The 25800-nt window shown below is 38.4% G+C and overlaps 1 protein-coding gene and 1 long non-coding RNA gene across 5 annotated transcripts in view; one reads left to right on the top strand and one right to left on the bottom strand.

The window, feature by feature from the left end:
* The first annotated feature begins 632 nt into the window (after positions 1 to 632).
* Positions 633 to 25744, top strand: LOC136014815 (uncharacterized). The gene is made up of 3 exons (XR_010612876.1): positions 633 to 702; positions 1372 to 1478; positions 25676 to 25744. It is a non-coding gene; the product is annotated as an uncharacterized LOC136014815 (long non-coding RNA).
* Positions 10900 to 25800, bottom strand: part of EPRS1 (glutamyl-prolyl-tRNA synthetase 1) — a 37709-nt gene continuing 22808 nt past the window's right edge. For 3 of the 4 annotated variants that reach the window (XM_065679853.1, XM_065679855.1, XM_065679854.1), the window contains 15 exons: positions 24942 to 25190; positions 23935 to 24165; positions 23230 to 23495; positions 21851 to 21902; positions 20772 to 20981; positions 20589 to 20661; positions 19741 to 19820; positions 19345 to 19446; positions 18564 to 18719; positions 18250 to 18447; positions 17719 to 17892; positions 15774 to 15934; positions 14725 to 14803; positions 11543 to 11607; positions 10900 to 11281 (listed from right to left, as the gene is read on the bottom strand). In XM_065679853.1, the coding sequence (XP_065535925.1) occupies positions 11131 to 11281; positions 11543 to 11607; positions 14725 to 14803; positions 15774 to 15934; positions 17719 to 17892; positions 18250 to 18447; positions 18564 to 18719; positions 19345 to 19446; positions 19741 to 19820; positions 20589 to 20661; positions 20772 to 20981; positions 21851 to 21902; positions 23230 to 23495; positions 23935 to 24165; positions 24942 to 25190 (2247 nt within the window). In that variant the 3' untranslated portion in view covers positions 10900 to 11130. The remainder of the gene's footprint in view (positions 11282 to 11542; positions 11608 to 14724; positions 14804 to 15773; positions 15935 to 17718; positions 17893 to 18249; positions 18448 to 18563; positions 18720 to 19344; positions 19447 to 19740; positions 19821 to 20588; positions 20662 to 20771; positions 20982 to 21850; positions 21903 to 23229; positions 23496 to 23934; positions 24166 to 24941; positions 25191 to 25800) is intronic. The other variant, XM_065679856.1, reaches the window with a different exon arrangement.

The raw sequence follows: 25800 nt of genomic DNA, 5'->3' as shown, positions 1-25800 counted from the left end.
AGAAATTAGAATTAAAGAAACAAGCACCCACACATACATGACAAAGGAGTCATGTCTTTTTAAGACTGCGGGGATAAAAGTACTACATTTGCACTAAAAAGCTCAGGCACATCACATTTAAAGGCAGCATCCCTACCTGTAAGTGTTTGAAATGCAGTGGGTAGGTGAGAGTGGACCTTTAAACAGTCAACAAGCTTGTGAAGCTTGATGTTTTATATTAGGAATGCTGAGCCAAATTCATAGCAAATCTAAAACTGAAACCTTGCGGTTGGCTTCTGCCCCAGGTAAGTTTGACCATGAAATGAATCACAAAACAAATACTGACCATCAGACCTTGTTGTGGAAGATGGTTAGCACGAGCGTATTCTGTTCGCAGGTGGTTTGTTCATCTTTGATCATTTTACTTGTATCTCACTCTCATTCTGCTCAGAGCCATACCTGCAAGAGGAGGATGGGGTTTCTTGGCATACGCTGAAGAGCTGGGAAATCAGTTCATGAGGTTTGCTCCAATCTAGGGAGCAGAAGCCTTAGTTTGCCCTCCAGCAGGAGCTCAGCAGTCTGGGCAGGATACAGAGGTGAATGTCCCTAGCTCTTTTAACCACAGCTGTGACTCGTCATGACAGTCCCGGGGACAGACCATAGTCTGTCCGGACACAGAGAACGAATTTCTCATGCCCTTCCAAAGAGAGCCTGAATACACTGGTAGGTCAATCTGAAATTATCAGCCTCTGGGATTATTTAATTCCTAGCCTGGAATGGTTTTGGGTTTTTTTTTTGGTGGTGTTTTTTTGTTTTTGTTTTTGGTTGGGTTTTTTTTGTTAGGTATTTTTTCTATTTTAAGATGCTTGTTCAGTTTGTTAGTTATAAACCACCATTCCCTGCTCTTAATATCTAGCATAAAGAAACCTTTTACACACTTTAAGACGTATCCAGTCAGTATCTGCTCTAGCGCCTGGATAGTGCTTCCCTGAATATTTCAACTACTTGGTAATTCAATTTTAAGAAGTGTAGTTCTGTTAAGTTTCCCATATAAATGTGTGTGTGTGTGTGTATATTTATAACCTGTATAACCTTTTCCTACCAGAAAAAGGGCTTGCAAAGAACATGAAGAGGGGAAAGCCACTCGCTGGTTTCACCACTGTAATTTACATTGAGTCCTACTGCAAAATCCTTCTTTTTCTGTCCCAGCAGCATTTCTAGACAGAAGCTGATACCAAACCTGTGCCTGTAGTAAACTCTCTGCCAAAGAGCTTTTAAAATAAAACAATTGCAGTTAACATATATAACATGTCAGTCTTTAAAAGCACATTGTATTGAATCTGTCCATGACTTTGAACTCCGTTATCTTACAGTCCTTTTATTTCCTTCCAGCTCACCACAGATACTGTGAGGTAACTCAGGCAGTCTGTCCATGTCTTCCCTATGAAAGCGGTTCAAAGTTGAGAGCGAATGCAGTTACCCAAAGTTCACTGGCACTGGTACGGTTGGAATCTAGGTTCAGAAGTTTTAATCTTACATTTATGCTGTTGCTAAGCCATTCAGGGGTGCTTGGCTTGCTTTACTTACAGTTTTCATTCCACACTTTCCATTTTGGACAAACAGCAGCCCCAAAGCTTTCACTTTTGCTTGTTTTGATGCAAAGTTTTCTTGAAACAATTGGGGAAAGTAAAATGTATCTCTCTTAGATTATCTTCTGAAGTTTCTTTTAAGCATTCAAAACGGACCTGAAGACAATTTAGCGAAGCTTGTTGCTAAATAAATTTTCACAGTCTCTTCCCATCTGTGTTGTCTTTCTTAAAAGACTTTGGACTATGGCTTCAGCTAATACAAGTTAATACAGGCTACCTTTGGGGTAGCTGCCCAGAAAAGCTTTGGAAGTACTTGGTGAGGATTATTTGGCACACTATTAAACTAAAGAAGACCTTCAGAAAACGCATGTGCTCATTCTTAGGTATCTGATAAACACTTAAAATTACTTTGAGAGTTTCTCTTGGCCCCTTTTTTCCATTTGACAGGACTCTGTCCAGTAACGCTGCAGAAATCAAAGCCAGAAAATCTAAATGTTTAGTTAGAGTAGGCTTTGGTTACCTGCATGCCAGCAACTGTGGGATTTATGAAAATCTAAATATGCCCCTCCATTTATGCATACCATGTTGGCAAGCATGTATTAGTTGGATGCCACAGTGCACTACACAGACAGCAAAAGTCCATGAGGATGAGGATGTATTGCATGAATGCAGCAGCTGCCTGTTGGTAAACCCCAGCACTGTGCGGTCGGTACTGAATGCTGTCATTCATGAAATGACACGGAGTGTTTACTGCAGGGTTGGCGCTTTTGGGGAAAACCAGCATCAGCTTGGTGAAGATAAACTCAAAAGAGGCAAAACAGAGGTAGTAATGCTGACCTCCAGTAAAAGCTTCCAGGCTTTTCAGGTGTGAGAAGCATGGTAAGCCAGAAGTTTGTTGTTACAGGTGTTACACCCAGGGTTCCTTCCGATTCCTTAAAAAGGTCTCCAAGCCAAGACTGGTGCAGTCTGGCACCCTTTAAGCAGTACATTTGAGAGAGAAGCCTGTTCAGATCAGGAAACTTACTTTTCCTCTTCTTAAGTGCATGCGAATTAAGCAAACATGAAATTTTTCACACTGACAACCTGAGCAACTGAAATCCTCTGCTCCAGATCTCTAAACCGCAGAGAACTTTTCTTGCCTGCAGTATAGACTGTTGGGTCTGCTGAATCAGGAAGCACTGCTGCAAATACAATTGCTCCTCACAATACCTGCACATTTCTGCTCATCAGGTCTCCACTAGGAAGGGCAATGGCATTAACACATGGAAAAGCAGCCGCTTACCCATTCATTTTGGCCTATAAATGCTCTCACTTCCCCTGGGATTAGTACATTTGCAGCAAGATGTGAAAATTTAGTTCAGAATATTAGAGCAACAAACCTCTAAGTCACCCAGCCAGTTAAAGCTGGTGCCCCCTCTTCACTCACCCCCAAATCTCTTCTACTTATAAAAGCCTGGAAGAAAAAGACACACCTCATAGCAAGCCTCAGACTAAACAAACTCACTATGCATAAGGGAAAGAAGGTATGCTTTCCATTTTTGTGACTGCCAGCTTACATGCCAGCTCTTATCTGAGAGGCCGGCTCCTGGTGCACACCGATAGGAGAATCAAGACCCAACAGAAAAACCTCACACACATGCCTGCTAAATTGCACCTACCACAGTATATAGAGCAAGCCCCTTGCCTGCTAACATAGAACGTGTTTTGTTTAATGAGTTGCAAACTGTGTGAAGACCAGGAGGTCTCTCATGAGATTAAAGCTGTTTCCCACAGTCCCAGCCATTTTATGTGGCTCAGTATCAGACTGGCTGGGCTGGGCGACATCTTCTTAACTTCCTGCCTCCCTCCCACCTCCCTGTACAGAGCACATGACAACAGCACAAATGTTTTCTCCATGTTAAATCTTTATTCGTTTTCCCAAGACAAACAACAGAGAATTGCTGTGATCAGACTAAAGTGGTGCTTTCCAAACCGTGGCTCCCTGGCAGTTTAAAACTCCGCATAAATGAGTAGAAGAGACAACTACACAAACAAGAGCAGTATGATCTCTGTGTGCAGTAAAACATGCTTCTGTATTTTCATGACTGACTGTAAAGGGCATGGCCAGCATTAAAGTTGTCTGGTATTTATTACAAGAGCATGATTAGTATTTTTATTTCTCAGCTGATTACTTTGCCATGTTCTTCAATTCTGTGCCAAAACTTTCTGTGTAAGATGCAAGACCTTAAAATTGACAGAAAACTCTGGCTAAAGCTGCTCTGTCATTTCCAACAGCAACAGCAGGAAAAGTGTTTTGTGAATGTTAACTTCTGGCAAAAAAAAAAATCTTAGGAAAGCTTTAATATTTCTATGTTTTAACAAGTACTTCCTGGATTTTAAGTCAAAGTAATAACTAGTGTGTGCTGCCCTCCATGGTGCTATGGATGGCCCCGCTGGCCCAAGAACCTCTACACAGCAGCGCCTTTAGAGTGCAGAAATACTTTATACCTGTAATAGCTGCTCTTGGCCAGCATCAAAAGAAAGAACAGTGGAAAGTCCTCCCTGTACCCCTGCCGACCTCTCCTCTTAATCCTAACACAGCGTGGGGAACTGCACTGTCTGAGTCAAGAGCAAAAGGGTAGCAAGAACCAGAAAAAAGAGAAGGGCAAGGGACAGAAGAGTAAAGGGTAAGAGGCAAAACCAACCCAGCCAATAAGTGGAGGAAAACTGAGTTTTCTAGGGATGGCAGCTTGGAAAAACACATATTTGCTCATCAAGACTATTTGTACTAAGGTAACAACCTGAAGCATGAATGTTGCAGTGAGCTAAAGGAGGGATACAGAACAAGGGAAAAGGATGTTGAGCTGGGTTGGAACCTGTAACCACCACCCTCTGTGTCCACTGGGTCTCAGATCGGGCCAGGAATGCTCACTTGTAGGCATGACTAGCTCTGCCCTGGCTGTCAGCAGCATCCAGGAAACACACCAGCTAACTTTTCCACCCCTGACAGTAGACCATGCCACGGAGGAATGGGATGAACTGTTGGCTGTTGCGATTAATCATGGCACTAATACATGGAGGAGTCTGCTTCAGTGGATTTAGATGTTCCCACTGCCCTGAGCACCCACAACAGAGCACTTGACGGCAGAACCGCTGTCTTTAGTTTTTGCTTCGTATTTTGCAAAGTGATGCAACCACATACAAGAGAGCAGAGGGCTGTTTAAATCCATTGTCTACTTAGGGAACAGAAATTTAAAGGCGGCTTTCCCCCTTCCTGGAAAGCATAAGAGGTGGAGGACTAGCGTACAAACCTTTACCCTCCAGCTAACCATCGCTGATGTCAGGAGATTGCTCAAGCATTGCCTGTGGACAGCGGGATTGCACCAGCAGAACTCAGAGACCATGACCATCCACCTGCTAGTGGCAATGATGCGCTAGAAAACTTGCCTTGACTTCCATCTCCAGGAAGGAGTATCTTTTCCTCGTACACAGGATGAAAAGAGAGAGAGATGGAATCCCTCTTCTTTTCATGTCTTTTACTATGCACATAAAATATATATAAAGTATCAAGTATAGCTTTCAGAGTACAGCTTTTTGGGGAATAAGATTTCTTTTGAAAGAAATGCAACGAAAGTCCCACTAAGGTTGAATATGCAGATAATTAGAAGAAATAAATATGAAATTATGAAACTTTACCTAAGTGGAGATTATATAAAATCAAGTCCATGAGAAAGAAGCATTCCTCTATAAAATGGCACTGTCTTGCCTGCAGACATTACCACAACCAGAGAAGATTCACAGTACCAGGAAGAGAGGCAAAACCACCAACAAATCTACACACTGTGGGATGGTACAGACTTAATCCTTGGTTTATGCATCTGAAATTCAGTTGAAAGCAGAGTTGCCCAGTATTCGGACATGAGTCTATCAGAGGGAGAGGGATGGCTGTGCTGTCCCAGAGAGTTGTTAGAAGCAGGAATCTGGAAATTCAGTAAGAACAGTGTTTACCTACACAGTTACCATTACTTTCAGTTAATTCTCCAATGGCCTATGGTTCCCTCCACATTTGGTTGTAAGTGCTGATGTGTTCTTCCTCCCTGACTTCACTCAGAGGCACAATTGGAAGCTGTCTTCCATGAAGGCGGCATAAACAGACCTAAACCTCTGTGCACTCAACAGCACCTCCTGCAAAAGACCTACAAAGCAGAGTATCCCTGTGTCCCCTGCACTTTCCTGAGCACAGCTTAACAAATATCTCCAAAGAATACTCCAGCTCTGTATTCACAGGTTTCTTAGACAGCATCAAAATAGTCTCAAAACAGTTTTTACCCCCAAATCAAGGAAGGCTGAGACTCCCCTTTTGCCCTTTCCTATTCTTTTGTCTCGTGCAAACTGTGAACACTTCTTAGAAGATAACCATGTTCTAGACAAAAATTACAATGGAACTACACAAATATTGAGAGTGAAGATTGCGGACGATTAGTATTTCAGGATAAGGTATTTCCTAATAAGTATCTCCTTGGGTGGTAGTACGCTCTGCCCCCATTTGGCCAGTCAGCAGATGAGGGGCAAAATTTCTCTTGCTGATCACTTTACACTTTAGGAAGTCAACACATACTCTACTTATACACTACTCAAACACATCTGGTGATAGCTGGAAACACATGGGCTCAGGCAGTAAATCCATTCCCCCTTGCTAACAAAGGAATGAAGAAAACTACAGTTTACTCGCCCATCTCAGAGAAGCAGTAAAGAGTCTCTATTAAGCCATTAAGCACAAGCATAGAGGGCTGGGGACGTTGAGCAACCGCACTAGGTTATTTACCTGCTTCGGTGTCTCCTTGGGGTGACCGACAATAACAGCAGTCCATGAAGACAACATAGTTGAGCACATTGCAGAACAGCCCTACGATTCCAACAAGGAGGACGAACAGTGCTTTCTCAGTCTTCTGAGGACTGATGAACCTCTTGATTGCCTCAACGAAGATGCTAAACATCAGAGCACTGGCAAAAACTGAGTTGCCAAAAGCTCCCAGCACATCCGCCCGGCTGAAGCCGTAAGTGTTAGCTTTGTGCCACCGGATGCGACTGACCCTAACACTGAACAAACCGATGATCATGGAGATCAAGTGAGAGAGAACAGCAAAGGCATCTGAAGCTAAGGAAAGAGAGTTGCCAGCATAGGCTACTGAGGTCTCAACAATAAAAAGTACAAGGCTCATCATGCACATGAGGATGAGCCTGCTGCTCCTGCCCGAGTAGCGGCCCATTTCTGCTGCTCTCTTCCCCTTGGCTCTGAGGTTCTGCACAAGAAGCACCTCACTGCCTGCGTTTCTGCCCTTTACCTGTCAGTGCTGCTCACATGCAGGAACCACTTTTATAGGAAGCTGTAAAGCAATAAATCAGTGTAAAGGGCAGTTTAGCAAGATCTGTCATGTTAAGGCAGCCTGAACACTTGAGTCCTGTAGGGGTTCCACCCTCAGGAGGCTTTTTTTTTTCTACCAACCAAAAATAAACCAAAGGAGACTACTAAGAGCACTGGCACTTGTTACTCAGTGGCACTGTCCTGTAACACTGCGTAAGGCATAGACAGGGGAGCGCAAGAAGGTGGCTCAGAATTTTAAGCAGTTAGAGTAGGCTTTTCTTTTGCTAAAACTCTCTTCTGATGCCTGTTTCAACTATTTCTATTGCCTGTAACTTTAGTACTGAGAAAATACTACTACAAGCCTAGGCAAGAAAATATCTGAAATCCAAGTTGGGTGGACATTACTTTTAAGAACACAGTAAATGTGGACTGTCTGTGAAGGTTGTGGAACATGCTGTCCATAGAGCAAGCTTCAAAGCCAACTGTATCGATCTTTCATTTTGGCAACCTAGAGTTCTCACCTGCTTGTACTTTTGGCATGTTTCCCATGGAAACGGATCAAAGTTGGCGGCCATTTTCTAGATACACAGTCAGTAGTCACAGAGCTGAGCCTCAACAATAAAACGAAAGAACATTGTTTATTCCCTATTTAGAAAACCCTGCCTATCTGAAAATCCCAAAGTAATCCTCATAGGCTTGCAAGAAAGTCAGATTTGGGGAAAGCACAACCAGAAGTTCAGGGGGAAATAAGAGATGCAGAAGGCCTAGCTTGGACTCAGTGCCTTTTCTGGAACAGTAAGAACATGAAGCTGTAAACTGGTTTTTGTCACTCACTGTAGTACCTGTTGAACTCCTAAGTGTACACATAGTTTTATGCACACTCAGAAACAGTGAAGGAAATCTAGCTGCTAATAGCACACCAGGCTATGTGGATGATGACAAGGTTACCTTCCTTGAAAAGTTTATGACCCAGCAGTCTGTTTGAAATCCCCATCCATGTACGTATATATACACAATTACTTACAAGATAAAACGGAAGGAAATTACATGCAGTCCAGCCTGAGAGAGATAACATGGTAACACTGATAACCTGAGCTGACCAACTGTCCTTGCTGGCCTCAGCCTTCCCAAGGTGAATTAACTTCGGGTTAAAAACTCAAACACCCACCCCTAGTTTTCATCTAGTTTTTTGCTCACAGGGTTTCAACAGCCAAAATGTTTACGTTTAAAGTCCAGTTTGCTAGAAGCCTTCTCTGCCAATACATGTAATCTTTAACATTTGGTCATTTGTCTACCTACACATTGCACTCTTGAGAGTGCCATCCCTCCCCCCAGTTTAAGAACACCACTAGCCCTGGGATGGTGAATTAGTAGAACTAACTGCCACACTAAAACTGGTACTTGCTCTTCTTTGTCTTCATATCGCATCTGTGTTACTACTTCTACTCCACCTATTCCTATGGTATTTTCCTCCTTATATTAATGTTCAGCTACTTCATTATTTTATTATCTGAACTCCGGAGCACGAAAAGTGAGAATTTTATTTTCAATGGGAACAGATCTAGGTGAAAATTCAGATCTCTCAGGTCACAAGGTTTCAGTTACTAAAACAAGAGCTTGAGCTAAATGAAGCATTCCCTTTGCAGCAGAGCTAAAATGCTCAAATAGACTCTGTCAATAAAGAACAGCACCACATCAAGGCAGCTCCCCTGCATCCCGCCTTACTACACAATTTAATCCAAATTAATCAGTATATAAGAACTAAGAAACACTGAGATTTGCAGTTCTGTTACAAACACAAAGTAGTATCATTTAACCAACTGTAGCACATTATTCAGATTCATATACTTAACTTTCTAACAGACACAATCTACTGGGAGTATGAAAGTTTCCACACCAGTAAAATTAAGAGTATGGATTTTTCTATAATGCTTTACAGGTAGCTCATATTGTGCTTCTGGTAGAGGGATCCTTGACATGGACCTGTCTCTCCTAGGCAGGCACTGGCATCTCTGTGGAAGATCAAGAGGTTTACAGGGGGAGTCATCCACATTCCAGACACTTCAAGCCCTAATATGATCAGGAGGAAACATGCTGGGCAAAAAGGGAAAAAGAAAGGGAGGCAGTGGTGGAAGGGCTGGCCTTCTGTGAAATCTCTGGCTTCAAACATCCCATTTGTAGGTTGAAAGCAATGTATTTCTACAAACAATATCATCAACATGTTTACTCATGAATTTGATCCAGTCAACTGGTTGAAGGTTGGCTGTTCAAACTGATAAGGCTGCAACAGTGTTAGACACTGCATTTTGTTTTGCCTTTCCTTTCTTCTGAGCTTCCACATCTCACTTGTAAAATACCAGTGCTGTGGAGTGTGTCAGTAGGAGCCTGAAGGCTCATCTACTCTTAATAATCTGGTTTGCCTTGTCAAAAAAGTCCTGGCACGTTCCTGTCTCTAATTCCTGGGGACACTGCCTCTACCTCCTTCAAAGGACAATTCCTGTGAAGACAAGTCTTACCCATCATTCGAGGCTGGGAAAACATCACTGGTATTACTCCTTACATTCTTTCTCAGAGTATCACTTCTGTCAGTGTTAGAGACAGCATACAAAAAAGCCTTAGGGTCACTCTTGTCTTATGTCAACAGAAAGCAAAAGACAAATGCATCTACTGACATATCATTCTCCAAATCCTTTCTCATTGCTACCCATGAAACTTTGTCTATATAGTGAAGAAATATCTAGACAGATGAATGCAAGATAGATGATTTTAAGATGTAGCTGAAGCAAATCCTTCAGGGCTAACCATCATCCAAGGAAAGCTACAGAGAATTTCCAAGTGCTCAAGGACTCTTGAGAAAAATTATCTTAATTCCTTCACATTTTTTCTGTATGATCACAAGGTGCATGATCCTAAATTTGAACCAATGGCCTGTCCAGTTTAACATTCAAAGTTTTGACTAAAGTGGGCTGACCACAGGAACCTGGGCAAAAGCAAATGTTTTGCATGGTTCCGAAAAGCAGAGAATTATGAAGGTCTGGGAATAGCACTGTATGCTTAAGACTTTTAGCCTACTGATGCTACATAAAAATAGGGGTTTGGAGACAGGCAGCCATGTAGTATTGTCCCAGGAAGAGTCTGGGGAGGATCTTATTGGGCCAGCTTTTTAATTGCCAAGTTTTCACTCAACTCTTTTGAGGGAAAGCAATTTACGTAAACAGCTTTCAAGCCTAGAGGAGGTAAAAAAAGTAACAAACTAAGCATATCATCCAAAATGTATTTTGTGCCAGATCTATCTCTTTTTTGTTAAAGTCAATCCTAGGCTCACAGTAGAAGTAATTTTCTCTTAAAAATAGTTTCATAACTGTGCAACCTCTAGCCTCCTCTGCTAAAGCAACACATAGTAAGTGCAGGAAAAGCAAAAGGGTTTTATGAAACATGCTCTAAATTTAACCACAGCGCCTAAAATCTTTAGCAATGAAAATACCTCTCTTCAGACTGCCTTTGCATTACTCACTGCAGTATCACTGTGAGACAGCTATAAATACCAGTTTATAAGATAAGAGAAACAGGGCTCTGGCAAAGTCTCTGCAAGAAATGGCACTCACCTGCATCTTGCTAACAATGTGGCATTTAATCTAAGGTAGCTTTTCAAACTTGTTTTACAGGAGGATGAAAATACTCCTTTTAACACCTGGCTCCAGAGGGAGTTTTCATAAAAGGTAGCATTCACCATGCCTAGTTAGCAGCAAGTCTGTACTGAAAATTGAAAAGTTTGAAGGCAGAATTAACAGCAGATGTTTTATCTATAAAGTTGATGTTGGCCACTAAACTGTAGACTGTTTATGATATTCTCTCTAATCTTTCAGGTATTTTCTCAATGTACAAGAAAATACATGCGCCAAAATGGAAAGAAAAGTCATGAGCAAAGCATACCTATCATAAGCAAAGGATAACCCACTGAGCAACAGAAAAAACAACCAGAGCATCTTACAGCTCACAATACATGTTTATTATTAGAGATGTTTACAGAAAAGTCTGTGAATTACTGCTAGCCTAAGACTGACAATTGTCGGGGAGGGACATGGGGTGTTCTGGTTTATGGCTTTGTTTTTTGAATTGTTTAAAAAGTCGCCAAACTGATTAAGTTCGGGGGCTATTTCAGTATTCTTAAAAAAAGGTGGATTCACAGATAAAGGAGAAGGTGCCTTCACTAGTAATTTAGTAACTACGACCAAACAGGGTGTAAAACTTGGCAGGGTTTTTGCCGCAGACACATCTAGCCCCACTCTGTAGTTCACGGATTGGCTGGAAAGGTATGCAGAGGCTTTTTGCTCCCATGGAGGGGGCACCAGGCTCAAGATCTTGATCCCTGAAATAAAAGGATACTCGTAAATACTCCGATTTAAAACTAAAGGCACAATAAATGTATTATACATAAAATCTCAAAAGCACCTTAATCTGAAAGTTTCAGAACTAAAGGAATAAATATATTGAATTATGCAGGACAGCAAGAGTCAAGAGTGAGCAGTGTACATCAGTGTGTTATACCTGGAGGCATCTTACATTCCTGTTTTATATTCACAACATTTATTTTGATCTTGGTAGATACTCCCCTTTTCAGTTACATTACCTGGCAGTTGTCTTCTTGATCCAATCCTCACACTCAATTTCTCCACAAAAAGGGATTTGTACAATCTGAAGCAGGGAGGAGAAGCGGAAAGACACAAAACCCAACAGTTACACATCTGAAAAAGTCATCCTTGTCTCTGGAAGATTCCTAAACATTAAGAGCTCATATACAATCAAAGTGGGAAAAGTTCCAGTTGCTACAAATAATTTTTAATAGCTCTTTCTCATCATAGAAATAGATAAGCACAGTCATCCCTCCATAGTGCAGCATGGAAAAACTTACACACACTCAAGGCAGCATTTAAAGCAAGTCAGGGTGTTGATTTTTTTTCTTTTAACCCAATATATCTTCCTTCTGTGGAAAAATACTCTATTTTTAAGGAAAAGTTTGATACTTTCAAACTGCAGAACAAATACTTGCTTCCATATTGTGCGACAGTGCTTTCCTAATGAAGTTTCCATTTTAACTCCCCGACTAAGATTCTTCATATCTTCTGAACAAGACAAGGACATACATATTTTAACAGAATCACACATTTTTCTTGGGGGCAGAGGGAAGTGGTGTGTAATATCCTGCCGTTTCCTTCAGTTAGCTTAACTGAAGAAAATTAAGAAAGTTGAAACAATCTCATATAGTCTTCTCAGTACTAATCTTAGCTACTGCAGCAAATCTCTTCAGTTTTGCATTCCATTTTACTGTTCATTTGGAGTTGAGGGTTTTTTTATTTTTAATGGACTTTCACGCTGAGAACTCCGTTTGCTATTAAAAAGTGGGATTACTGTTAAAAACACACCCCCTACATATATTTGACCACTCCTTTAATGTTATCCAAAGGCAACAAAGGCCACTAATGCAGTCTTCACACTCATTTTAATTCAATCCAAACTGTGATTGAGGTGTCCTCTTCTGTGGCTTTCACCAAACTTATATTCTCAAAATTCTCTATTTGTCTTGAACCAAAACACACCTTTATTGGACTTCACTGGCAACCAAAAAAGGGAACTATTACCACTCTACTATACTGTTCATGCATTAAACTTTTGTTAGTTAAATGAAACTTTGTTTAAATACCTGTGCAATTATTCTTAAGAGTTTCAGCTAAACTTAGAAGAACACAGAAGCAGCCTACATTCTGGAAGAGCTAATAGCCTATGCTGCAATTATAGTAAAGGGGAAAACAGTGACAGGAATTAAGCAGGAGTACTTTGGCTTTTAAATTCCCTCTTAAACAGTAGACAGTGCTAATAGGATAATTTCAAGATACTACAGAACGTACATGATGTAAAACTTTGTCCATACAACACATATAGGTAGAGAGTGAAACAGTCATAAAATCACGTACGCCACTTTTTTCAGCTCAGATATACGGATTGTAATAAACTCATATAACCAAAGTACCAAAATGGTGCAAGTATCCAACTTGGAATGTAAAAATATTTATTCATGTTTTCAAGTTTAACTACATTATAAACTAGATTATATTAGAGTTCTAAACACGATACAAACATTTTAATACTCTTGGCCCTCTCTGGAATCTAGCCATACACAGCAGTTAGTGTTGGATATTGAAGACCAAGCATTTTGCCCTCTCCATAGGCAGGAGGTGTCATGTGAAACCACTGCAGTAGGAGAAAAAAGAAGATTCTACACTATTTCAAAGTTAAAGAAAATAATTTATGTGCAATACATACAGATCAGCTTCACATTCCATTCCTACTCTTGAAATGAGCTTGACTCTTCATTACAGTTTATTATTACATTAAAGTTTACTGCATCTTATAAATTTATGAGCTTATCTTCAACTGTTTCTTTGTCTTACAGTCAAGTATAGTTTCAGAGTGTTTGTTTAATTCAGAAGTGAAAGATACATGATAGCACATCTTGAAATCACAGTACATAAGAGCTGTAGTACTAGTTGAACTTCTATATACAGCATGATTATGTGTTAAGCAAAGACTAAAGATTTTGGGGTTTTAAATCTACCATCAGAATCAGACGCTTTAGAAACACTTGCACTGAGGAAATAACTTCTGCAGTCAGCAGGAAGTGCCCAAACCAGTTTGGAAAGAGAGTATTTCACACTTGCGTTTAGCTTTGTAGCAGAAAGAAAGGTGCTACTATTGTAGCACCTATGCACAGAATGTCTGAGATGTTTATATCCTCAACTTCATAAGCATGCTAAATCAGTTCCTCCTCTGAAGTTCATAATTATCATTTAAATCTTGTTATAAATTGAAGTGCAACAGAAATGCAAGAATTAGAGTGTGATGGAAGGTTAAGCCTAACCAAGAGTAACTTAAAACTATTTCTGAAGTTAACAAAAGTACTTCCGCATTTTCCAACAGAAATTATAAATTTTTCAGAATAGATCTAATTAGATCTAAAACAATTAAACCCTGATATCTCTTTATAAAACACACAGCCTTAATGACTGATCCTGGGGATCTTACTACTTGAACACATTAATCTCAAAACATGAAAAATTTCACAAGCTAAGGCTTGTGACAGAATTTCTGGGTTAAGAACTGCTGTTAGTGGAGCTCTGAAAAAGAAGCAGCAGATCAATTCTCTACCAGCTCTCTTGAACAGTGAAGTTCAATCATCCACATTATGCAGTATTCTTACTATCAACCCAAGGAGGTTTCTGACTTGGCAGTAATTCTCAGTGAACCCAATGGCTTCTACTTCGGTCATAAAGGTAAAACTTCTTTGACGTAAGTTGCATGTACTTTAAACTCTTACCTGGACCTATTACGAGATTTGACAAGTGTTTTTCATTGCTTGCATTAGAATAATGTCAGGAAGTTTATCTTAATCTGAATAAAATATTTGTATTAATCTCTCTGAAAAGCACCTCCTAATAAAAATGCAACTACTAAACTGCAGCCACTGTAGGTCACCTCAAGACACCCTGCCACCTCCGGTACAGGACTATATTTTGAATTGTGGTGGAAACACCACATTTAGTAAATACAGTATTTTAGCAAAAGAAAACAGCAACATATCCCATAGATGCTGGGGAAACTGGTTTTGTGCAGCTTCATCTGCTTGTGAAGGGAGAGTTCCATAAAAAACCACAACAGCATTTATACGCAAATTTTGAAATTTCTAGCCCCTGAAAATTTGTAAGGGACAGAACACATGTGAAAGCACTTACAAGACAGAATGAAGTAGTTTCTTACCTTTCCTGAATCAAGCTCTTTCTGGAAGTCCTCCATAGTATTGGCCACCACCATATGACTTTTTAGGTCCTCAGAAGCTCTAAGAAAAGGAAAGAAAAAAATAGGTCAGGGCAGATTTACATATGTAACCTCAGTAGCCAAACTAACAAAGTTCTCAGACTCAGTGAAAACAAAGTTATAAGAGAATCTATACATTCATTCAAATTTTCCTAATCAGTTTATGTCTTTCTACTGCTTCTGCCTTCAAAGAGACGAAATTTTGATTAATTGCTTATGGAATGTTCTCCAAGTTGCTGCACATTTTACCATGTTAATCACACTGTTGGGCATGTCAGTTCAACACTGACCAACTGCAGACAGAAACAGATGAGTACTACACGTATAGAAGATAATTAACAATGAAAAATATACATCTCAGCATCAAAATGCTTTTTAATTTGGTAAAAATACTCTGCTTGTAAGCAACTTTGATCACCACAGAAGAAAGTAGGAAAACTCCTCTGCCATAGTGCTGGATCACTACCCTGTTCTTTCTCAGTGTTTCTACGAGCAACAATTTACAGTGACAGACAGGGAAAGGATTTTGGCATACGCAATAAGTGCAAATAACATTTCCAAAAGTATCTGATTGCTTATAAGAAAACAATCCTATGAAATCAGGATTTAAATACACTTCTGAACTTCAGCTACTGCGTTTCTTGGACAACTTTCTATCTTTCAAAATTCCTTACCAAAAGCATCTTTGTGGAATGAATCCTGTGCATTATTAATCCATGAACTATTTATGGTGTGTTTATTAATACTTCACGTGAATACACGGAAGTATTTTGTAAAAACAGTTCACAACCCTTAACATTCTATTTGATAAGCACAATAGAAAGGTTCTATCACTGTATGCAAACAAGTTTCAGAGACAGAAAAATTAATATCACAAACAGGAAGACAGATCTAATCTTTCTTCACAGATGAACCAACAATGTGAGAAATTCTTCTGACAGGTAAAGCGCATCTGTGATTAGCATAGCCATTTACTGTACCTCTCTGTTTACCTGTTAAAAAGGTTAACATGGATGTCCTCCAAGATCTGCTTCAGTCTGTCTTCTGCTTCATGTTCAGAAAGGGTCAACTTCTGTCCTGTGTCTCTTCTAACAGCTACAAACTGTTGACTCTTCATGTCTCGTGGTCCCACTTCAATCCTGACTGGAACACCCTTCATTTAAAAACAAGAAAAAAATGTTTAAAATAATGACAAATAAGCAATTCTTAGGAGAGGTTGGTTTTTTCCTCTCTTTTCTTAACCCTAATGCCCAGCCTTGATATGGAATCGCTTTACACATTTAAGTTTCTTTGAAATAAATTAGCATATATTCCACTGCTCTTACGCATTTGTCTTTCCCATACACATTCTTTACTTGTGCATTATACCTTGCTCCACTTGGAGACTACACCTGTGTCAACATGTAAGTAATAGTAACACAGTTAAAGCACAACTGAAACTAGATTAAGACAGTTATCCCAGATAGTGCAACTCAGATTTTTGAAGTCTGAATGATTAAGACTTCCATAGTAATTTTAATATTCTTATTTTTCCAATGATACCTTTTAATTCCATTTTCACAGAACATTTTCAACCCTATTAACAGAAAATAACAGAAGTTCTGTTAAATACATCCCTATCACTAATTGCACTGAATATTTGACTATAAACAGATCATTGCTTTATTTATGTAAAGCTTTTACACTTTATAAACTTTACTGATAAGAACCATGTAATTTCTCATGTCCTATATATACCAGACAAAAAGAGTTTCCATTTTACTAGTTAGTTCAAGAGTGTACTGAGTCTAACATTTTCTCTGCATCCTGGTAGCATATGTCCCAGGATGAACACATTCATTCATGGGAGATGAAGAGAGTAAGTGTGAACGCATTTGGCGGTGATTTTGTTGTTGGTTTTATCTCGATTTGCCTGTGAGAGGATGCCTAACAGGCACGTAGGAAGACTTCCCAAGAGAGAGCATTGGAACTAATACCAGACATCATAAAAAAAAGATACTAATGATTTGGCTCTTTTTGGAGTTAACACGAGAAATCTGCTAGGCTGAAAAGTATGTAAGGCAAAATAATTTCCAGTTAATTCTTGAACTACTTAGTATTTTTTACCCTACGAAATTCCTTATCAGTACTCAATGAGATGAGTGTACTTTTCCTGCTTTAGCCTGAAGATGCAGTTTATACATTATGCTGGACACATTAGTAGACTTAATAAAAAAACATCAAGTTTGCCCCATGCTGTGCCTCAACTGATAAACTTGATTTTATTAAAAACATCCCCTAACATGGATTCATGGTATTACAGCTCCATTAAAAAAGAAAAAAAATAAGCTTACACAAAGGGAAAAGAACTTGGACACAATGGGAACTTTCAACAACTCAGGGAGCTTCTATCATCTTACACAGAATTCAGAACACGATCCCATAAAAATCACTCAATACATTATTCAATTTCTAATTACCATTGTCTCATTATGTTGGTTTTGTTTTACAAAAGTTTCATATTCAATGAAGCAGAACTGTTCCTTTCAACTACTATGTAAAGGGAACATGGCAATTTTGAAACAAAAAAAAAAAATTGCTCCTTTCTTTGTTGACGCTGTACAGGTTTATCTTTTCTGTTCCACTCTGCGCAGAGAAGGCATTGTTGTGACCCTGGAGACACTTAAGTGCTAGTACAAATTGTTAAACATGCAAGTAATTTGTACTATTAATTTTCTGGGTATATAAAGTAGAGACTTGGAAGCTCAAAAATCTGTAATGACACGTGAATCCCAGCAAATTGAGTAAGTCTCAGAAAACCTTTTCTTCATTTTTTAATGAAAGTGATCATTAAATATCAGACAACACTTCATTCAGAGAAAATATCTGCCTTCAGAATACAAGGCCTCCGACATACCCCCCACAAAAAAGCTTCAAAACACCTGGAAAGAAATGTACCTTCAGTTCCCAGTGGTTGAACTTCCAACCAGGTGAATAGTTGTCTCTTAAATCAGCCCGTACACGGATATTAATACCAAGCAGCCTATTGCGATATTCATTACATTTCTTCAATAAAGCCTCTTTATCCTCTTCAGAAAGGGAATTTGTGATACCACAGGGAATAATTACAACCTGCAATATAACACAACACATACTTAAAGTTCTTAAAATAAATAGCTACTACTTATAGGAACTTAAAATCAATATTGCGGCCTTATATCCACATAAGAGTAATCTCTTTCAAGCTGTCAGAAGTAAAGGATACATTTCCCTTTATATCCAGATACAGATATAATTATTTTAAATGAAGGGACTGTTAAAGAGATCTTGACCACTAAAAGTATCTTAATGATTTGTGCTAACTTTATAGAGGACGCTCCATGACTGGACAGCTCCTGTGCTATGTTAAGTCTTCCAGGGGCCCAATATGAAATTTTCATGAATTCCAAGACAGGAAAGAAAACAAAATGATAAAGCATTTTTACACACCTGAACACAGGCTACTCGAGGTGGGAGCACCAATCCCATGTTATCTCCATGAATCATTGTCATTACACCAATAGTTCGGGTTGTTAGACCCCAAGAATTCTGGTAAGCAAACTGTTTTTCTCCCGGTTTCTTGGGATCTTCAAATACAATCTCAAACATCTTTGAGAAATTCTGCCCTAGATGATGTGACGTTGCTCCCTGAAATAGTTGCACACAGAAAACTCTACTTAATGGAACGTTAAGTTTATCAAGCATCAGTTCAAGGCTTTCATCTTACTCTATTTACTGAAAAACATTATTCTTCTAATAGATACCTGGATAGCTCTTCCACTGGCAGATATAAACGCCTCCACAGTGGTTGTATAATCACCACCAGCAAACTTCTCCTTCTCTGTCTTCCTTCCTTTCACAACAGGTATTGCTAGGAGATCTTCGTACACTTGAGCATACAGATCAAGTATCTGCATCACCTATGATGAACATACTTTCTTGAACTACTCAGTATTTTCCATTTGCTAATCATGAAATATTTTTATATGCCGATCTAAAAATCTTAAAAATTAAACACTTTCTCAAGATTATTATTTAAAAAAAAAAAAAAAGATTTTTTTAATTGATTTAAACTTTGGCTGTTTTCCATAAATCAAATAGCAACAACTATCAACCATGACAGAAACAAGAGTCACTACAGAAATGCCAGTCCATTGGTTATATTGACTTCTGGTTTCCACCTAAACGTCTTAATATCTGCTAAGTAAATAAAGATATGCCATGATACTCAATGAAACATCTATCTTTGGGCAAAGGAAGCATTAAAATATCTAGCTGTTAATTTGTGAATGCATTGTTTAGATTTTTAAGGAAAATAATTTCTAAGGAAAGCATTCTTTATATAACACACTCTTCAAACTCTCCATGTTGTTTGAAGAGACTAAAACCTTTGACAAAAGTTAAACCTGAAGAAAATAAAATAGGTTCTAGTACACTTGGCATTTTTCATGACAAAGAAAAGGAGACCAATTTCTGATTTGGTTGTGTTGCTATGGAGCAAGGTAGCTTTCTGAAAGCAAAAGCACCATTGCATTTGCTTTTTACCTCCTCTGCTGCTTCTTCGTATGTTGCAAATGCTGTGTGACCCTCTTGCCAAAGGAACTCACGAGTGCGAAGGAAAGGTTGGGGATGTTTGAATTCCCAGCGCTGGAAAGAGGGAAATAAACAACTGAACACCATGATTAACAGTAAAGTGTCAAGTTATTGTTAAAAATAATACGTAAGTATTAGAAAATTCACAGATTTTACTTAATGTAATCAATATACATTGATAAATTATGTTTTATTAAAAACAGTGAGAAAACAAATCACAAACCACATTCATACTTCTGCCATGAATATGTGCTGTGATCAGTATCATCACGCCATAACCACATAGAATAATTGTCTTACACTTCACTTAGAATATAAGTGTTAGTCAGAAATTCTGCACAGACATACCACAATATTACACCACTGATTAAGCTTGATAGGAAGATCCCTGTGTGACTGCACCCACTTTGCATAGGCAGGATACATGACTGTAAAAAGAAAACAGCTTTAGGTCTCTGTACAATATAGCCAGTTTAAGCCAAACCCCTTCTTTTTGCTACATACAAGCTTAACATTCTCTGCTGCGAGAACTATGCTCTTATATTTAAATTCTCTTTAAAACAGTTTGGTCTTAACACGTAATATTTTCACATAAAAGAGTACTTTCACTTCATCCTGTGTCTCTGCAAAACAGCTTGCTTGCTGCTGGCCAAAGTACAATCCAAAGCTTAGTATCTAATGACACTACGTTTGAGCCTCTGGCTTAGGGTACGTAAATACAGCTAGGTTCACAAATAGAAATTCATCAACTTCAAGACTTCAGGACACTATAGTGTACCTGATTCAATTAAAAATGCATCCAGACTTAGGTCTTAAAATGTATGTTTAAATTACTCAGAAGAAATTTTAGTAAGAGCTAATTTACAGCTATAGTCAAAGTACTTGGAAAACTGAAGTGAATAATAAGATGAAGAAATTTTATAAACAGTATAGAAAAACCATGTTTTTCAGTCAAAGCAAGTCAGTCTTCAGGATATATAAAAATTCCTAGAGTGTACATTTCTTATGAAACTCCAGTTAAGGGAACATACAGTGTTGTGACACTTGCTGTAAGCAGCAGCAAAATTAGGATATTTTGATAAGGAGTTATAGAAAACATCCGAACAAATGGGTTTCCACTTTTCACAAGCTTGTCTATCAGCTACACTATACTTGCAACTGTCTCCTTTGCAGCCAAACTGCATGAAAAAGTCTACCTGTTTCACTCGTGGGCCGTACAGCAATGGGTTCAGCCAGATCCGTTTTCCCTGATCTTGTGACCCAAGCAACCTAAAGGAAGACAAAAAACAAGTTTACAAAAACCTTACTTTCATACTCAGCTGCAGACTAAGTAGTTGGGTTCTCCTGTACTCATATTAAAACAAACTTTTGGACTGTACCTCAGGAGCAAAGTCAGCAATATGAGTCTTCTCTTTCTCTAGGGCAGCCTGGGACACAAACATGGGGAAGTAACAGTTTTCCACTCCAAGTTTCTTGATCTCTGCATCGAAGAAGTTCTTGATAGCTTCCCAAATAGCATAAGCCCAAGGACGAAGAACATAACAGCCACTCACATCATAGTATTCAATCATCTCTGCTTTTGTGATCACCTTTCAAAAGATCAGATACTTAATCTTCTATTTCATACACAAAGAACATTCAGTAATTTGTGTGTCACATGCAATTCAAAAAAAGTCTACTTTTCTACAAAAGCTAAAAAAATTAGCAAAGGTATGTTTTGAGATGACTTTTGTTACCTATAAGTAGAGAAAGTTAAGCAGGAACATTAAGTTTAATAATAGATCTGAATAATGTAACACTTAACTAAAAATTAATTTCACTAATCCAAGGGACAGTAGCTAATTTCTGGAACCAACAAACTGCACTTCTGTAAGAAATCTCTAGCTCGTGTCAGAATAGATTCTTTTTTTCCCTTGGGATATAGGCAAAAATTATACTAGTGAGAGGCAATGCACACCACTGATATCTATTTACAATCTTTCATAAGTAGCTAATCTAAACTAATCACATCTACGCTGTTTTGAATCTCATGAACCAGCAAACTCATTCACTATGAACAGATACTAACTTTTGTTATACATCATGTTGAGATGAAATAAAACTCCCAAGCCTGTGAAATTCCTATCACTTCACTGACATTTTGTACTCTTAATGAAAGAGGAATTCATATACAAATTACAAAAAACATATATAAACATATGTATATATATATATATATATATATATGGTAGGAGGGGGTATGGCTGATGCTTTCCCTTTTTATAGCTTCCTAAATTTATACAGCACTTCAACCCAGGCAGTTCTATTAAAGACTATGATAGCAATGTAAGAAATAGAGCAAATACTTGGCTTTGTATTTAAAATACAAGACAAAACAGAAATATAAGATATAAATCAAGATCTGTTTTGTATTTGTAAGAATTAAATAATTATTTAATCCAAACTGATGTGCACTTACCTGAGAGAACCATTCTGCAAGATTTTCTTCTTTTTTAGCTTCTAGACCCAGCCTAGGGTATTAGGAAAGAACCAGACTTGAACTGTATAGCATTTAGCATTCAACAGTGAAATTTATCCTAACCTTTTTTTTTTTTGGGGGGGGGAAGGACATTTGACATAGAAAAAGGGAGTATGGAACAGAATCTTTTAATTTTACTTCATAAAGCTAACTTTTCTCAATTTGTTTTCTGGCAGATCAGAAACACAGCATTGCACCAGCTACTAAGAAGGAGAAAAATAACTGTTTATAACTGAACCCAGGACAATTGGCTAGTAGGAATTGCTAGTATTTCCTCACATGGGCTAACACAAGTATTTAACAAAAACAGTTGTTCTCTATTGTTTGAACCTTTCTAATTATCACCATGGTTGCATCAAGGAACCTCATAACAATGCATTAAAAAAACCCTAAGCACCTCAAGTAAGAACCTTAGATTAACCAGACCTGTGTGTAAGCTGGTTTACTTTTTATTAAACAAATCTGGTTAGTTTCTTACCTAGCTGGTGCCTACAATTTCAGGAAACATATGCAACTTGAATTCACCATTCATGTGAATGTCAGTCACAGCATTCGATAGAAAACTGACCCTATCATCAAAATAAAGACAACCAATAAAAGATTCTGAAGAAAACTAAAATCACCAGACTCAAATGACAGTAGACAGAAGTTTTTATGTCTCTACAAACCAAGAAGTTTTAAGGGTGAAAAATGCATTTTTCTGGCATAGTTTCTATATAAAATAACCACATCTCTGTCTCTTAACATGTGATTTATGTACCTGAAACAGAAAATAAATAGCACTGCATAATATATGCTGTGGAAAGACTTCTAAACTTTCACGGTTGGAGCAAGAGAGGTGATGCACAGCAATCATCACTTGAGAGTTCCACTAAGAGCAGCAGTGTTGTTCTAGCTTTGGTTTCATACTTGTCATGGTACCCCCAGTAAACATTTTGGAAACTCCAGTACAACGAAATAAGCATAAGGGGTTTTTTTGCCCCCCTCTGGGGTTTATACGGAGCAAGATAAAGCAGCATGTTTACAAAAAAAATAATAAAGAAGCAAGTTCCCAGTGACAGTACCCACAGTAATAGAGTGTGCACACTGCTTTGTGGTTTCTACAGGCTAGGCAGAATTTTCCTCAGTATGATGCTGAGGTACAACTGACACTAAATGAACTTTGGTAACTTGCTTTTGGCTTGATCCTAAATACAAAATGATTTATTTTGCAAATGTCCATTGTTTTCAAGTACAACAAGAAACCTGTAAAACTCTGAATCTGAGTAGCGGTAAACAGCTGAGGTCTCTAGCAAACAGATTAAAGATTGCATCTTTACCTGGTTTGTTTCTTAGGGCCTTGACCCTCTCCTGATCCACTTGAGGAGAACTCATTACCACTATGTCCCTGCAAAGCTTCTTTTTTTGGGCCATCACTTTGCTTGTGTTGCTTACTCTGCTTTTCAGACTTGTTATCTTTCTCTTTCTTCTTCTTGTCTTTGTCATCAGCACCACTAGCAGTAACTGGTTTATAGTCAACTCCTGCAATAGACTTATACTGGGCCTTCAATTGAAGAAGTTCCTTAACAGCTGCATCAATCTTATCCTTGAAAAACAAATAAAAAATTCTAGAAATTTATACAGAAATCACAGGAATAAATGGCTCTATAAGAAAAAAAAAAAAAAAGAAAATGCATCTATGTATGGCATTGCAGACATCCACTCGGTACTGGGGCAAAAAATCCACCAAATCCAATGGTTACATGCATTAATATTTTAAGGACCATATTTGACAGGAATAATTTTAAAAGCACATTTCAGATCTCAGAATTAAAATGCCTCTTATCCTAAATGCACATTTCTAATTAACTGAGTCTAGTGGGAGGTGACCCTGCCCATGGCAGGGAGGTTGGAACCAGATGATCTTAAGGTGCTTTCCAACCTAAACCTTCTCTGATTTAGGATTCCCATAATCACACTGAATTTAAAAATAGAATTTTGATTTAAATACATATATTACGTTTTATATTATAATATGTTTTTACCTTTTCTGCTTTTTCTGCTTTCAATTTCCTAACTTCATCTCCTTGAAGAGCTACTTTGTTAAACATGGCTTTAGCTTCAGGTGTGTCTGGACCACCAGGTACTGGGTTTGATGATGGAGGCAAAGCACCCTCAGCTACTGGTGGATGTCCTGGCTTGTAGTCATGACCAGTCTTTTCCTTATAGTCCGCTTTTAGAGAAAGAAGGAGTTTTACTGCTTCATCTATTTCATCCTATATGGAAAACAAATAGCAAGATGTACTGGTGAGAATTAAAGAGAGAGCTGAAAAGAAGCACCGATTTCCATCTAGCGATAAACAGTGCTTTATCACTGGGGGAGAATTCAAGTACGAGCTCTCCCCCAGGCAACAGGAGTATGTTTGAGAGCTGTCACACTGTAACAGAATATTCCCCTAGACTCATCGGCTACAACCTGTTAATAATTGCAGCATAATCTATAAAATAAGCTGCTCTAGGAAAGACCTTTAAAAAAAAAAAAAAATCACAAAACAGGAAAAATCTAAAAAAACCAAAGCCACCAATAAAATCGATTCTGCAAGGTAGAAATATAGGCAGGAAAAAAACAGCAGCTCCTGATAACTTATGGGTTTCTCTTGTGTTCTTTTCCACATCTATCACTGAATTTGTCAAGTTTTAGAAAGTCTTGCTGTTGCTGCAGTAGACTAGACACTTTTATCTTGTCCCAAATAGACCAAGAAAAAGTAAAATGCATTAAAAACTGCTGCAGGATTGACATCTGCCATGCTTGTGCCTATTCATCTAGATGTGAGAAGTTTGACTTTCTACAACTAGTTGAACGTAGAATTTACATCTCAAAGAAAAGAAAGTATACAGGCCCAGAGCAGCCTTGTGAGGCATTGTCATGCAAGTTTGATGGCTAAGCTAGAACCCAGACAAGGGAATTTGATCATTACTTGGTGAAAGATTTCCCCCCAGTGGCAAAATGTGGTAAGAATTACAATTGCTTACTCTCTATTTACTATTATACCTTGGAAGCTTTCTCTGCTTTGAGTTTGCGTACCACTTCTCCTTGTTCAGCTACATTATCATAAAGTGCTTTGCCATCCACTAAACTACAGGATTCCGAGTTATTGCAGCACACAGAAGATGGAAACGTGTTAGAAGGTATGCAAGGAGGAGGTGAAGGTGGATTTCCAGGCTTGTACTCTTGACCTGTCTTTTGTTTATATTCTGCTTTTAGATTTAAAAGAATTTTCACAGCCTCATCTATTTGTTCCTGAAGCAAGAAAGGAAAAACAGCAATTGCAGATACAGATAAGACGTAACAGATGTAACAGAATAGATAAAATAATGTAACCTTTACTAGAATGGCACTAACACAGCTGATGTAATAAAACTTCTAGAGCTAAACTTACACTAACAAGTTGTCATTACTCAGTTCAGTGGTAAAACAGAATACCTATAGGCTGCACGACAAAGGAACTAATCATGCAGTACATGAGGGTCTGATTTCCATACCATGAAAGCTTCCCATTTAGGGGGATTAGTTCCCTCCTGTTATAGCAGTCTATGACTTCCTACACCAGAGAATGGCAGCAAATACTCAGACTCTAAATAAATAATTGTTCTCTAGCTGCTATCAAATTACTACCACATTTACAATTACCATTCTAGCTTTCAAGTTACAGCCGTTTTTTCAAGTTACTGGTCATATCCTGCTTCACTTATCTTGCATAACTAAAAAAAGAATTTGTTTCCCAGGTTCTCCATGCACTACCACAGAACTCACAAAGTCAGCCATATCATCAGCTGAAGAGAATTTGCAAAAGCACTTCATGGAATTTGAAAGTACTTGCTTAAATTTTGTTCCTTGAATTTCTCAAAAC

Source organism: Lathamus discolor, chromosome 5, assembly GCF_037157495.1.
Source record: "Lathamus discolor isolate bLatDis1 chromosome 5, bLatDis1.hap1, whole genome shotgun sequence".
Taxonomy (NCBI): Eukaryota; Metazoa; Chordata; class Aves; order Psittaciformes; family Psittacidae; genus Lathamus; species Lathamus discolor.
The sequence above is the reverse complement of the archived record's forward strand: the minus strand, read 5'-3'. Positions and strand labels throughout refer to the sequence as shown.